Source organism: Malaclemys terrapin, chromosome 4, assembly GCF_027887155.1.
Source record: "Malaclemys terrapin pileata isolate rMalTer1 chromosome 4, rMalTer1.hap1, whole genome shotgun sequence".
In the NCBI taxonomy this organism is placed as follows: domain Eukaryota; kingdom Metazoa; phylum Chordata; order Testudines; family Emydidae; genus Malaclemys; species Malaclemys terrapin.
In genome coordinates this window covers 35010469-35024105 of record NC_071508.1, presented here as the reverse complement: position 1 = coordinate 35024105, position 13637 = coordinate 35010469, and the positions used below count along the sequence as shown (strand labels likewise).

Here is a 13637-nt window from a genome sequence, read left to right as displayed (position 1 = left end):
CTCCAAAAAAGCAGCAATAATGTTAGTGAATCGGGCACCTGTTGCGCCCCCTCTGGGATACTGTGTGTGTAGCTGGGCACATGGGACAAGCACACATCGCGGGGGCTACAGTGGTGTAGCTATGGAGCCGCAGCAATGCCGGTATAACCCTATAGCAGAGCCACATCCTACAGCGACGGAAGGGGTTTTTCCATCGCTGCCTCCCCCAAGTGATGGTAGCTAGGTCGAGGGAAGCACTGTTCCATCGACCTACCTGTGGTTACCCCGAGGGTTAGGTCAGCGTAGCTATGGCACTCAGGGATGTGGATTTTTCATGCCTCTGAGCACTGTAGCTGTGGCGAACTATATTTTAAGTGTAGGCCAGGCCTCAGATCCCCTCAGTGGCGTAGCCAGGGTCTAAGTGTAGGGGGAGCAAACATAAAAAAGGCGCCCCCCCCTTGGCTCCTCCTCTGGCCACGCCACCCCCCTTGGCTCCTCCCGTTTCCCCCCCAGATTAACCCCGGGGCCCGGCTCAGGACTCCTGCGGTTTCCCGGGAGTGCGGATACCCCCGTCCCCCCGTGGTCCTGGGAGAGTCTGTCCTGCCCAGCCCACTCTGCAGGTGTCCCCCGCTGGGCTGCGCCACCCGGCCCCACCCGCGGTGTCCCGTCCCCCCCGCCCCGGGCTCCAGGCTCCTGCGCCGTGCCAGGGCCCCCGGTCCAGACAGCGCGGCCTGCGCCCCTGCCCTGCGGGCCCGGCCCCGGGGGGGACCCCCCAGTGCAAGGCACCGGACCCCCGCCGCTCACCTTTAGTCCTGCACCGCCGCCTGTCCCTGGCCAATCCCGGCCCCGCGCTGTGGGCGGATCCCAGCGCTCGGGGCGGGGAGCACTTGGCCGCCAAGCCCTGAGCTGCCGCAGGAGGTGGCTGCGCCTGCAGCGAGTTGGGGCCGCGTGGGGCGCGATGGCCGAGGAGCCGGCCCCCTTGCTCCTCCGGCCGTGCCTGCCGCCCCCTCCCCCCATGGTTCCTCTGGCCGTGCTGCCCCCAGCGCCGGCCCGGCAGGCGCCTCTTTTGGGAAGTGTGCTGAGGGGAAGCGGCTGCTTCCCCTGCATCCCGCTAGCTACGCTACTGGATCCCCTAGTGACGGGCACATTAGAAATACAGAGCTTGATGGGGGGAGATGATTAAATGCAGCAGATGGCAGCCAGGGTTTTAGTGGGTTTAAGAAATCAAAGGGAAAAAATTAGAGATTTGGGTTTCGTCCCATTGAGAAAGAGGAACAGGACACGGGGGTGTCCGATGGAGGCTTTCAGCATTCTGGGAAGGATCAATGTTGCTGGAAAGATGGCTCTCAGTGGTGAGAGGAGACAAGGGGACTTGCAGAACTCTCTCCCACTAAGAGGAATGAGCCTATGGAATAAGTTACTGAGAGAGGCAGGCAGCGCTGGGAGCCAAGAGTAACTGAGCTCAGCAGAGACCTGGGGTTGATTGGAGAGGAGGAGGGGTGTGTGTGGGGGGTAAATAGGAAGGTGGGGAATGAAGATAAGATGGTTGTGTGGGAGTGTGAGATACTACAATGGGGCCCTCTGAAGGAGGATGGTATTGAACACTTGGTTTTTATTGAACACTTTTCCATGTTGGTAACTTTTCTTGTGTACCTAGAAGCTGCCCAGAAATGTTCTGTCCAAATTATTTTTCATTGAAGAATGAGGAGGAGGAGAGGAAAATGTACCTCACCTGTGGCCTGAAACCCAGGAGTGTCTGCAAGAGACCTGTTGATCTTTGCTCTCTGCTGTACATTCCTTGCTGTTCCCCACCCTCACACTCCAGCTTGTTTGGGTGCTTAGGGCTCCAGCGTTTGTCCTATTGCCTCTCTCCCGAGCTGCCCATCCTTGGAAGCTGGGGGACACCGTGACAGCACCAGCAGCTGTGTGGAGGCAGAACACCCAGCAAGATGTTCCCAAACCCGTTCTGTTCTAATGCACCTTTCCCCCTCAAGTGTCTTTCTTCTTGTCTTTGCCAGTTTCCTAGAAGCATTTTCCCTTCCAAGTCCCAGGATCCTTCATTCTGACAGCCAGCCCCTGAGAGTTAATTATTACATGGAGTTGTAAGTTAAGGGCTGCCTGGCTGAGCTGAAGATACTTTCCCCTCCTCCCAGCTGCTTCTTGGAGGTAGCAAAGGTTAGAGCCACTGTGGCCCACGCTGTTGCTGCTAGGCAGGGGAGACAGGCAGCGCTCTGGGGCTTCCGGGCCACTGTTGACAATTCCGGTAGTGATGCCCTGCTGTCTGTTCACAGACCTTGGCCTGAATGGATCCTGAACATGCAGCGGCACAGGGCAGCCCACTGAGCAACACAGGGCAGCCTCACTGTGGGTGACATGGACTCCTGTGAGGAGCTTCACCGCATGATCGCCCCCGTCATCCACCGCACGCCATCACCAGCTGCAGTTGGCAATGGATCCAGGGACCACTGTGTACAGTCCGTCTGCCTTCAGTTACCCGTCCAGGAGTGAGACAGGGGCCAGGGCCGCTGATACCTGGAAAGCTGCTGCCCTCACATCTGAATGCCCTGCGCGTGAGCCATGGGGCCAAGAGGAGCCCACGGCGGTGGAGAGGTAGGCAGCAATGGTGGGGGAGAAGAGGCTGGTAATGAGCCAACTCTGAAGGGATTCAGCAGGTTTGAGGGAGGGGGTGGAGCTGACACTGGCTAGGTGCCATGGCTTTGCCTGAGGGCGGGCTGAAAGGGCATTCAAGAGGGGCTGATGGTGGGCATAGGCTATGGGGGGTGGGGGCAGAGTACAAGAGAGGTAGCAAAGGACAGCCCATGCATTAATAATCTGCCTCTTTTCAACTGAGGTATTTTCCCATAGTCCAGTTGATCCAGATCCCATTGTCCCTCCTCAATTACACCATACACAAGTTTGGGGAGGTCTTCAGCTTGTGTCCTAATGTGGGGAGTGCTGGGGGATGCTTCATACTCTTCTTCCTTGCTGTTCTAGATGCCTCCTAAAGGAATGGGCTGTGCTGGGCTACCTTTGGTGATATTCTACAGGGCTGGTCTGACTGGCTTGCTATCCCGTCACACCTTTGGATCTAGAGTTTCTCCCCTGATCCATGTGTAACTCCCTGGAGACCCACTTCTAGTACTGAGCTAATTTGCTAGAACTGCTGTTAGACTCTTCTTTTATTTTAATTTGGTGACTTGCAGGCCACATTCTAGATTAGTCCTCAGCAAATACCATAGCAATTAGCTGCTGAATGGTGGGGCTGATTTTCCTATGGTCCCTTTGTGCTGCTTTGTGGGTGGAAAGGCTAGGGGAGACAGCCCCTAGGGAATATCTCCCATGCATGCCCTTGGGAACCCTCTATTGGTGCAGAACTGCGAGGGTTCCCAAGGGCATGCCGGGGTGAGATGGGACAGGAACTAAGAGCAGGTAAAACAGTGGGAGGGAAGAGGTGGCCAAAATGCACTACCCTTGGAAAGGGAAGGGGTGGTCTGAATGCATCGCTGTCTAGCTGTTCTTTGTTTCCTATGGCCTGTAGGGGACCATGGGAGACAGAATGTAAATTAGAGCAGCCTTGTGGCTGCTCTGATTGATACCAGGGGCTGCACGGGTCCCACAGGGAGCGCAAAGGTACTTTTCCCTTTACCTTCCTTGTTAATGTACTGAGCGTAAGGATGGACTAGCTGATAACTGGGGCCATGGTCTCCAGCAGAGGCCCAAACTCATCAACAGCAGTGCATTCCATTGGAGCTCTCATGAGGTAGTTCTGCATCTGGGACTCTCCCTCTCCTAGGGAGACCTGTCTTTGCAATATGAATACAAGCATCACATTTGCTGCGCCCCTTTTCCACCTCTACCGGCATCGTGCTCAATAACAATTCTTACTTAGCTAAGCAAAGGTTTTTGTAACCCCAGAATGCGCAGAGGTTTTAAAGTCATGGCATAATTTTATCAGTGTTTCTGACCCATCCAGTTGATACCGGTACCCAGCTGTCACTGGCTGTTTTTCTCCATTCCCTGTACATTATTGCATCTTTAAATTCCACACTTCCCACTGTGATCAGAAAGCTGTTTCAGCAGGAGGTGGAGGGGATACCAGCTGGAGTGATGTGTTCGTGTGGCGGGGGGGAAGGGGCGAGGTTGCAGTTGCTGGTGCCAATTTAAATTCCCAGCCATATGCTATTTTAATCTCTAGGCCCCTTCACCAGCAGTGGGGTCCACTCTTGCAAAACTGCTTCCATGGCAGAACAGGAATCATCTGAACTTCTGCAGATCTTGGCTATAGGAGAAGGCACTGTTCTTTCATTAGTCACAATAATGGCAACTCCAAACACTCAGACATCACAAGCCAGGATCACCAAAATCAGGACCTTGGATTAAAAACACTCTTTAAAAAAAATAAACTGGGGGGGGGGGTCCTACTTGTCTTCTGAGCCTTTAGAGTGCACTCACTTTTCCTTTTCAAGATTTTTTTTTGTATCAGAGCTAGGAACTTACTCATTATTTTAAATGAGAGCCAAGAATCTCATGCAAATCTCTTGATTCCAGCAGCTGGAGCTTTAGGAAAAACACCAAATATTGCAAGACTCATGATAAAATTGCAGGAGTTGGCAACATTGCACTCCTTCCCCTGGGCAATCAATGCCCTGTTCTCCAGTTTAGAACAGATCTGTTTCTATAGAGCTAACTAACCTATCTTGGGTGTTTGAGTGAGGATGGAGTTGTGGTTAAGGCATTATACTGGGACTCAGGAGATCTGGATTAAGTGACTGGCTCTGCCACAGACTCTGTGTGACCTCGGGCAAATCGCTTACTCTGTCTGTGCCTCAGTTTTCCATCTGTAAAATGAGGATGATAGCTCTGCCTGTGTGTCTTGTCCAGGGCCGGCTCCAGCATTTCTGCCGCTCCAAGCAAAAAAAAAAAGCTGCGATCGGCGGCAGCAGTTCAGCGGCAGGTCCTTCGCTCCTAGAGGGAGTGAGGGACCTGCCGCCCCCAAATTGCCGCAGGTGCCGCCCCTCTCCCTTGGCTGCCCCAAGCACCTGCTTGTTAAGCTGGTGCCTGGAGCCGGCCCTGGTCTTGTCTATTCAAATTGCAAGCTTTTTGTAGTAGGGCTTGCCTTTTGCTATGTGTTTGCACAGTGCATAGCACAAGAGGGCCCTGAAGTTGGTTGTAATACACATAATAATGTGTATATATACAGTAATGATGCTTGTAGTACCTAGGCAATAACATAATTTAAACAAAATTTAACTCGTCTTCCAGACTTTAAATACAAATACTGGCTTCACAGGCTTGTTTGAGCCAAACCACTTATAGTGGCATGAACATAAACCCTGATTCCCTCTTCACCTTGCCATGTCATGGGGTGCATGGTAATTCTGCCTAAGTGAGGACTGCAGGAACAGGCCTTCAGGCAAGCAGAAGTGTTTCAGTCCTCACTGAGATGGGAGGGTAGCACCCAATGCAACAATAGTAGGAAATTTGATCAAGGACATGAATCAACTACCTACCACTTACAACAGTGCCAGTATCACCTACTGATCTGTGGGTTACACCTCCCTCCTCCCTGATCTACAGAACATAACCACCAGCCACTGGGAGGAAGGATGACCTAATGGCTGGAGCATTATCCTGGGCTGTGGGAGAGCTGGAATCAACTCCTGCTCCACCACAGGCATCCGGTATGAGCTTGGGCAAGTCACATAGTCCTTCTGGGGATCTCTATGTGGCACAACCCTCCTCCACTCCCCCCCAAAAAACACAAACAAACCCAAACCTGTGGCAGTGTGTCTCAGAGCCTGGGTCTGCAGACCTGAGTTCACAAAGCTTGTGCAAGGGTGCTAAAAACAGCCGTGTAGAGCAGAGGTGGCCAACCTGTGGCTCCGGAGCCACATGCGGCTCTTCAGAAGTTAAAATGCGGCTCCTTGTATAGGCACTGACTCTGGGGCTGGAGCTACAGGTACCAGCTTTCCAATGTGCAGGGGGTTGCTCACTGCTCAACCCCTGGCTCTGTCACAGACCCTGCCCCCACTCCACCCCTTCCCGTGCCCTCCCCTGAGACTGCCGTGCCCTCGCTCCTCCCTCCGCCCCCCCAAGCCTCCTGTACGCCACAAAACAGCTGATCGTGAGGGGAGGGAGGGGGAGGCGCTGATCGGTGGGGCTGCCGGTGGGTAGAAGGCGCTGGGAGCTGATGGGGGGCTGCTGACATATTACTGTGGCTCTTTGGCAATGTACATTGGTAAATTCTGGCTCCTTCTCACGATCAGGTTGGCCACCCCGGTGTAGACGCTTGGGCTTGGACTCTGAGGCCCAGGTGGGGAGGGGTGGGTTTCAGAGCCTGAGCTCCAGCCCAAGCTGAAACAGCCACACAGCTATTTTTAGCTCCATAGTGTGAGCCCAAGTCTGTAGACCTGGGCTCTGAGAGTCTCAACTGCTGTTGTTTTGCCTTGTAGACATACTCGTTGTACTTCAGTTCCCCATCTGTACGATGGTGATAATAAAATAACACTGCACTAGCTCACAGCGGTGTTGTGAGGATAAATACATTAAAGACGGTGAGGGTGAGATGCTCATTTGCTATGGTGATGGGGGTCATATAAACAGGGCCGGCTCCAGGCACCAGCCTGGCAAGCAGGTGCTTGGGGCGGCCGCTCCAGAGAGGGGTGGGACGTCCAGGTATTCGGCGGCAATTCGGCGGATGGTCCCTCACTCCCGCTGGGAGCAAAGGACCTCCCGTCAAATTGCCGCTACAGATCTTTTTTTGGCTGCTTGGGGCGGCCAAAACCCTGGAGCCGGCCCTGCATATAAATATCACAGCCAGCCAGAGAGACCACCCATTTGCCCGGCTAATAGTCCTTTTGCTCAAGCATTCACTCATGCTTTTAGTGCTGAAGGACCTTGAGTTCAAATTCTGCTGTTGGCCTGTAAGGGGAATCAGCGACACCACAGGGCTTTGACTGTCCATCCAGAGCAGAGAAGCTCTTGGTTTTTAAAGTTTCCTCTTAAAGACACTAAACTCCATGGAATTCAGCTCAGGGAGGAGGAGCTGGGTCATATCTCTAGGTCTGGAAAGTGTAGATGGTGTAGACTAGATTCTTGGGCTACTCAACTGTCCAATTCGGCCCTTGCAATGGGTGTGGAGAAACCTGAGATATTAAGAAATACAGTAACGCTATAATGTAATTACCATTCTGCAGTTATGGGCCTGACTCTGCAGATGCTTTCCTTGCATAATACAGGGAGGTCAATGAAAGTGTCATGCACGGATTAGCCGCAGAATTGAGTCCTAAACTGGGGGTGGAGGGGAGGGAAAGACTCAGGCAATTCTGCTTTAATGCCTGCCATTTGCATTTGCCACTGTTTCCCCCAGGGACGTCTGAACAAAGCATCAGCATTATTCAGTCTCGTGGTTTATCCCAGAGCACACGGACGAAGCCAGGGGTGCTGAGAGCCATTAAACCAAACTGTAAATGCTGTGTAGGACAGAAACCACTTCAAGCCAGGGGGTGTGGCAGCAGCACCAGCACCTCTGGATGAAGTCAAAATGCCCAGGCTGCTGTCAGCCAGGTCTCCCCATTGATCTTCCTCATTAGCATCCTTCTCTCCAGGGAACCCGCCCGAGGAAACAATCTGCGCTGTCAGCGTTTGTGCTAGGTGCAAGGAAGGGAGAGCGGAGTTCTGAATTTTCAAGTCAGCCCATACAATTGGGGAGCAGGGATCTTTCTCCTCCATCCTCCACGGGCAGATCTCAGTCTCCAGGCACGACTGTTGCAGTGATTTTTGAGTCTGGGGGGGGGGTCCCTGTGATGGAGCGGGGTGGGCGGGGGCGGGGAGGCTGCGCTCCATGCACCGCCAGTGTCTGTGCAGGGGAGTTGCAGGATGCCCGGCGCGTGGATGACAGGCGAGCCTGTGGGTGGCGAGCCTGGGGAGAGCTCCGGGCTCGGTGCTGAATTATCAGTCACATGAGGCTCGGGGAGGGGGACGTGCATGCTGCAATTGGAGCCGCCCAGAGGTCATGTGACCTCCATCCCCCCTTCCCCCCGCCCCCGGCGGCGGAGCGAGGCTGGAGCGGAGGCGCGCGGCGGGCAGGGGTTCCCGGGATTGCCGCAGCGCGCGGGGCCGGGGAGTCGCCGCTGGCCCCCAGCCCGGCGTAGGGATGGCTGCAGCAGCGCGCCCGGAGTGAGGGGCCGCGGGCAGCGCGGGGCGGGGGCCGGAGCCAGCATGTGGAGCGGGTAGGTCTGGAGCCGGCTTCCTCCCTCCCCGCCTAAAAAACTTCCCTGCGCCCTGGCTCCCTCTTTCTCGGGAGGGGCGCGGGGGGACGGAGCCCGGGCTGGGGCGCGGGGACCCCCCTGAGCGCGCCCGGGGAGAGGCTTGTCCACTGTAGCCGCAATGGGACCCGCACCGGGGGTGCCGCTCCCTGAGCCTGTGCTGGCCGCCTACTCCCCCTCCTCCAGTGGGCCTCCCTGGGGCGTGCACCCCGGGTGCTCCTGGTCCCTGCTCATAGGTGCTGGATCTAGGGGTGCTGGAGGTGCTGCCGCAGCCCCCCGCCCCCCGGCTGGAAGTGGTTTCCATCACATGCAAGGTTTATAGTTTGTTCAATGGCTCTCAGCACCCCCATTACACAAATTGTTCCAGCGCCGCGGACCTGAGCGCTCTACCGTGGGGGCCCTAGGCTGGGGGCGTGGAGCGCTCAGCAGACACCTTTCCTTCCTAGCTGGGTGGGAAGGAGCAAAACTTGAAGATGGTCTGAAAAGGAGGAGCGGAAAGTCTCTGAGGAAGGAGTGAACGGCCCCCGGGCAGGTGCTGGGGGCAAAACACCCTGATGGGGTTGTTGGGTGCCTGGCTCTGGGTCACTAGCGCTGGTTCTTCGGCTCCGAGTTTGGATGTTGGTGCTGAATGAATGCTCAGGGTCTGTTCCGGAACAGCTGGTTATGGCTCTGTTAGTGCTTGAATGGGAGCTCTGTGGGGTTGTGCGATCCCTTCTGGGATTCTTTTGGGAAGGAAGGAGGCTTCTTACTCCTCCAACTTCTTGTCACTGGGACTGTGATCCCAGGGACCCGCTTTCCTGTGTTATGTATCCCATCCCCTGTCTGTGTGCATGTGCAAAGAGAGATCAATGGATGGATGGCAAAGACCTTTGACTGTGTGGGAAGGAAGTCTGTAAAGGTTTAGTTAGATCTGCTCAGACCCAAAGTAGGGAGCATGTTAGAACATCAGAGGAAGGAGCAGGGAGTGACCTGACCTTAGTTTCTGCAGTGTTCATAAAGTTTCTAGAACCTCAAATCCAGAAGGCTGCATTCTCCTGAGGTCACTGCTACCTTCGACTGTGCCCCCGGCCCCAAGGAGCAGCCAGCGTGTCAAAATGAGGTGTGCAGGCAGCATAGAAAGATGCCCTCTGTAGTTTCTTCTTCTTCCACGTGGAAACCGTGTTTATTCGCTAGAGATTATTTTCTCCCTCAGAAACTGGTCTTTAGCTGCACAGTGATGTGGCTGCGTGAGAGCCTGGGAAAGGGGTAAGGCAGAATCCAGGAAGCAGGGGAAAGATACCAAGGTGAACAGAAGAACGTGAGGGAGAAGAGAGATGAGAAACTGATGGGCCGCAGGAATAAAGAGAAACATGGGGGAGAGAGTGCTAAAGGGCAGAGAGACGGGGTTAATGCTGAATGGCTCAGAGAAAGTTAATGGTGATGAGAAAAGGAGATGAGCTGATGGGGAGAAAAGTTATCCTTGGAATTTTGGGTCCGATTCTGGATCCCGCTGAAGTCACTGTCAGCATTTCCACTGACTCCAATGGGAGCAGGATTGGGCAGCTAATGAGGAAATAGTTTCCTAATATGAAAACTGCCCCTGGTTTTGTTTTTGTTTTTTAAAGTGTGATATACAGACTTTGCATTGTTCGTCTCATGGCCTCTGGGCAAGTTAATGTGGTGTGTGTGTGTGTGTGTGGTACACTTGCCCCCGGAAAGAGGAAAATATGGGGGAATTTACAGCTTCCAAGCAACTAAAACTGCACCATCACTAATAGTGGCATCTGCAGGAACAGCTCTAGTTCAGGTTGCCCAAGCATTTCCAATCTAACCACTGGTTTTGAGTTTCTAATAACTGTCACCACGTGGGCTGAATTTTTCAATGTCTGATCTCTTCTAAAGTGTGTGTGGGGTGTGTGTGTGTATGATACAGAATCTGAATAAGGCATGTACCACAATAAAGTGCCAATAGAGTATATTTATGTGTAGCATCTTGCATATAGAAATATTGGATGCTACTTAATTAACAGCATATACAAGAACACCCTGGCCTGCTTCCCGGCTGTTTGCTGCCTATAAAGCAAATATGAGAAAGGTGAACAGCATGCTACAGTATAGTAGGCAGGTAGCATCTATTGCTATGACAGGGCATAAACCTTTCAGAGGTATGTTAGTGAGTGCCTGAGCAAGTCAGGTATCAGGGGGTAGCTGTGTTAGTCTGTATCTACAAAAACAACAAGGAGTCTGGTGGCACCTTAAAGACTAACAGATTTATTAGGGCATAAGCTTTCGTGAGTAAAAACCGAAGTGAGGTTTTTACTCACGAAAGCTTATGCCCTAATAAATCTGTTAGTCTTTAAGGTGCCACCAGACTCCTTGTTGTTTTTGAGCAAGTCAGGTCAGGCAAGGTGTGTGTCTGAGGATGTACGGGGAGACTGCTTGGCTGCACAGTGCTAAATCAGTGTGGGCAACACTCTGTTTTTCAAATCTGTGCAGTGAATCCTGCCTCCTGCTGTCTCTGCATGTGTGGATTTCAGGCTGATCTGTGGCAGGAAATCAGAATAGAAGAGCCAGGATCCCCTTGTGAACTCAAATGCAGAGTTTAGCCAGAGAGACGCGCAGGCAGTTTGTACAGGAAATAACTGTCAGATCAGCTCCACAGGAAACGATTGGGGCCTGCTGGAAAAAGTGTGGATCCTGCACATTTTTCTCTTTTTTTTCTACAGAGTCCAACTAAAAAAAGTTTCTAGCTAGTATTTCCTATTGTGAAGAGCCTTCGAAATACCCCCCCCCCCATCATCCTGCAGAGCACAGGCTCCAGCCAGCCTGACAATAGCAACAGCAAAAGGTGTGAACCTCCATCACCCTCTCAGTCTCAGTGAAATGTTGGTTTCAGAGCCCCATCAGGGCAATATAGATAAAGGCTTGACTGCCTAGTCGCCTGGGTACTTCACAATCCCGTCTACACTGTAGCCACAGCTGTGCTAGGGGACTGGTTACTGCAGGGTAGTCCCACAACATGAAGAGCATACTGATCTTTCTTGCAGTGGAGCTAGAGTCAAACTGAGTTAGGGGATTGCAGGGTTCCTCAGCAATGTAGTTGTAGTGTAGGCAGGACTAAAAATGTCCATCATGATGCTGGTTTGTTCATTCCCTACTTTGCAGGCTAGGCAGGGAAGGGTTCTCCCAATCCCTTCTCATCGTTGACCCATGGGCGATGTGGCACCTGCCCTCAGAGGAGATACTCATGTTTCCTTCATTTAACACCTGTCCAGATTGCTTGTAGGGGAGCTGGGGTGCTGACTGGTCACAAGGTTTGCCCCCATTCCTGGATAATCAGCCATGTGCTGTCCAGACTAACAGGCCTGGGGCTGGAAGCTAGAGCCTAGAGCCCTGCACCCTGGCATTGCATCACTGGAATTGTTGCTTGGGAGTCGTGTGTAGGTATAAAGTGCAAGGGAGGCAGCGTGGCTTAGCAGTCAGAGCTCAGGACTGGGAATCACAAGACCTGGGTTCTTACCCTCCTGTGATACCCTCTGACACAAAGCATGACATGGCCGCTAGAGGTGGTAATGCAGCAGCCGCCTGGTAGTTAGCAAATGGGCTCTGGTACTCTGGGTGCCCTGTGTCCTAGTCCTCGCTTTGCCACTGAGTCACTGTTTGACTTGGAGGAAGCCTGTTACCCTCTCTGTGCCTCAGTCTCCCTGTCTACACAATGGGGGCTATAATGCCGACCCCTCAGGGTTGGTGTGAGGGTTATTTAGTTAAGGTGAGTAAGGAACTCTGAGACCCCTGGTGAAACATGGCACCACAGGACTTGCTGTTCCTGGGCTGGAACCTAGTTCCCTAACATGGTTTGACAAGTGTGTTATCCTGTCCATAGAACAATGCCAGACAACCCTTCTTGTGCCATTAGCTGCAGTGTATCTGGATACACCTGTAGTCTAGTAGGTTACTAAAAAAAATACCCATGTTGACTACACACCTCTAAGCGATGGTGTCCCTCATATAGCTGTCACTGGGAACACATTAAGTGAGTCGCCATTGGGTCCACCGTTGTTACTTGCTTCTTCCTTGCTTCCCCTGTAATTCTCCCCCCCCCCCGATTTGTCTCTGAATTAGCTTTTCCTCCATCCTATGAAAAAGGAGAAACAAAACAAAACAAAAAAACAAAGGAGGAGGCAGCTTACATGAAAAGACCTATTAGCTCCCCTCTAGTCCGTTTCCCGGGACTCTATCCAATCTAATTTTAAATTTTTGAATTCCATCCCATCATTTACCGGACTGTTAACAGCTGAATAGACCTCCCTCTCTCCCTTTCATGCTTTGTGCCATATTTGTCCTTGGTGCAGCTCCATTGATTTCTACAGCGGTATGCTGGGGTGGGTTTGTCTCATACAGTTTAAATGTTCCTTTGATTAACTTCATCCCTTTCCTCCTAGTCATACCCTGTTAGATCACTGACTAATTCTTCTCCTTCCTTGGTGTTTATACCCTTCAAAGACTCTTAATCCCATTTTCTTTGTCATTGTTTAGGCAAATTATACATATTTATGTTTGCTAATCTTCTCTCATACATTAATGCAGCCAAACCATTAATTATTTCTCTTGTTCTCTTCTGAATACTCTCTGATTTGCCAACCCTGGATTTGAGCAGCTCAGAGCTGCATATAATATAGACTTGGTGTGGTCTCGCCAGACGATGTAGGGAGAACCATCACCTTGCTGGTTGGTCATATAATATTTCTCTATGTGCACTCCCAGACTATAGTTGCCTATTTTTGCTTGCATTACATTGTGAGCTTCTCTCTAGGTTGGAGTTTGCTATGGGTTCGCAATGGAAAGAGTGTTGTTGACTTCAGTGGGCTTTGGAGCAGGGCCCCAAGGTGTGTTGCTGCTTCCCTAGTGCCTCTGACCTGTTGAATATCTCTGTATGGATTACTTTTGCTCCGTGGTATTAGCTTTCATTTTTTCTGGCAGAAGCTCATTTAATTTCTTGCCCATTCTTTCCCCACACACCTTTTCACTTGCTGCTGTTTTCAGCACTTCCCAATTTAGTATAATCTGCACGTTAAATTAGTGGTGGCTTCCCTCCCCTTCCAGATCATTAACGAGGTTGTTCGGTAAAATCGTGCCTAATGTGCCAATCTCTGTAATGTTCCTCTGGGCACCAATCCCTGTCGCCAAGCTGCCATTTATCATTCAGTACACCTTGTTTATGGTCCTTGAGCCACTTTTCATTCAACCCATGTGACAGCACTCTGCTGTTCAAGCCAACTGGAATGAGATCTGCCTTGTAACGTTTTGTGTGACACTCTCATCAAATGCTTTGCTAAAGCCCAGCTATACATTCTGCCTTCCTCCTGGTTTTTTTTAATTCAATCAAAAGTGCCATCCAGTTTGCTTGGAATG

General features: G+C 52.1%; 1 protein-coding gene across 5 annotated transcripts in view; it reads left to right on the top strand.

The window, feature by feature from the left end:
• The first annotated feature begins 2238 nt into the window (after positions 1-2238).
• The window catches only part of RAB3IL1 (RAB3A interacting protein like 1), a 35968-nt gene continuing 24569 nt past the window's right edge, over positions 2239-13637 (top strand). For 2 of the 5 annotated variants that reach the window (XM_054026521.1, XM_054026520.1), the window contains exon 1: positions 2239-2589. In XM_054026521.1, the coding sequence (XP_053882496.1) occupies positions 2429-2589 (161 nt within the window). In that variant the 5' untranslated portion in view covers positions 2239-2428. Of the gene's footprint in view, positions 2590-8018; positions 8211-13637 lie in introns of those variants that run through there. The other 3 variants (XM_054026522.1, XM_054026525.1, XM_054026523.1) reach the window with 3 other exon arrangements.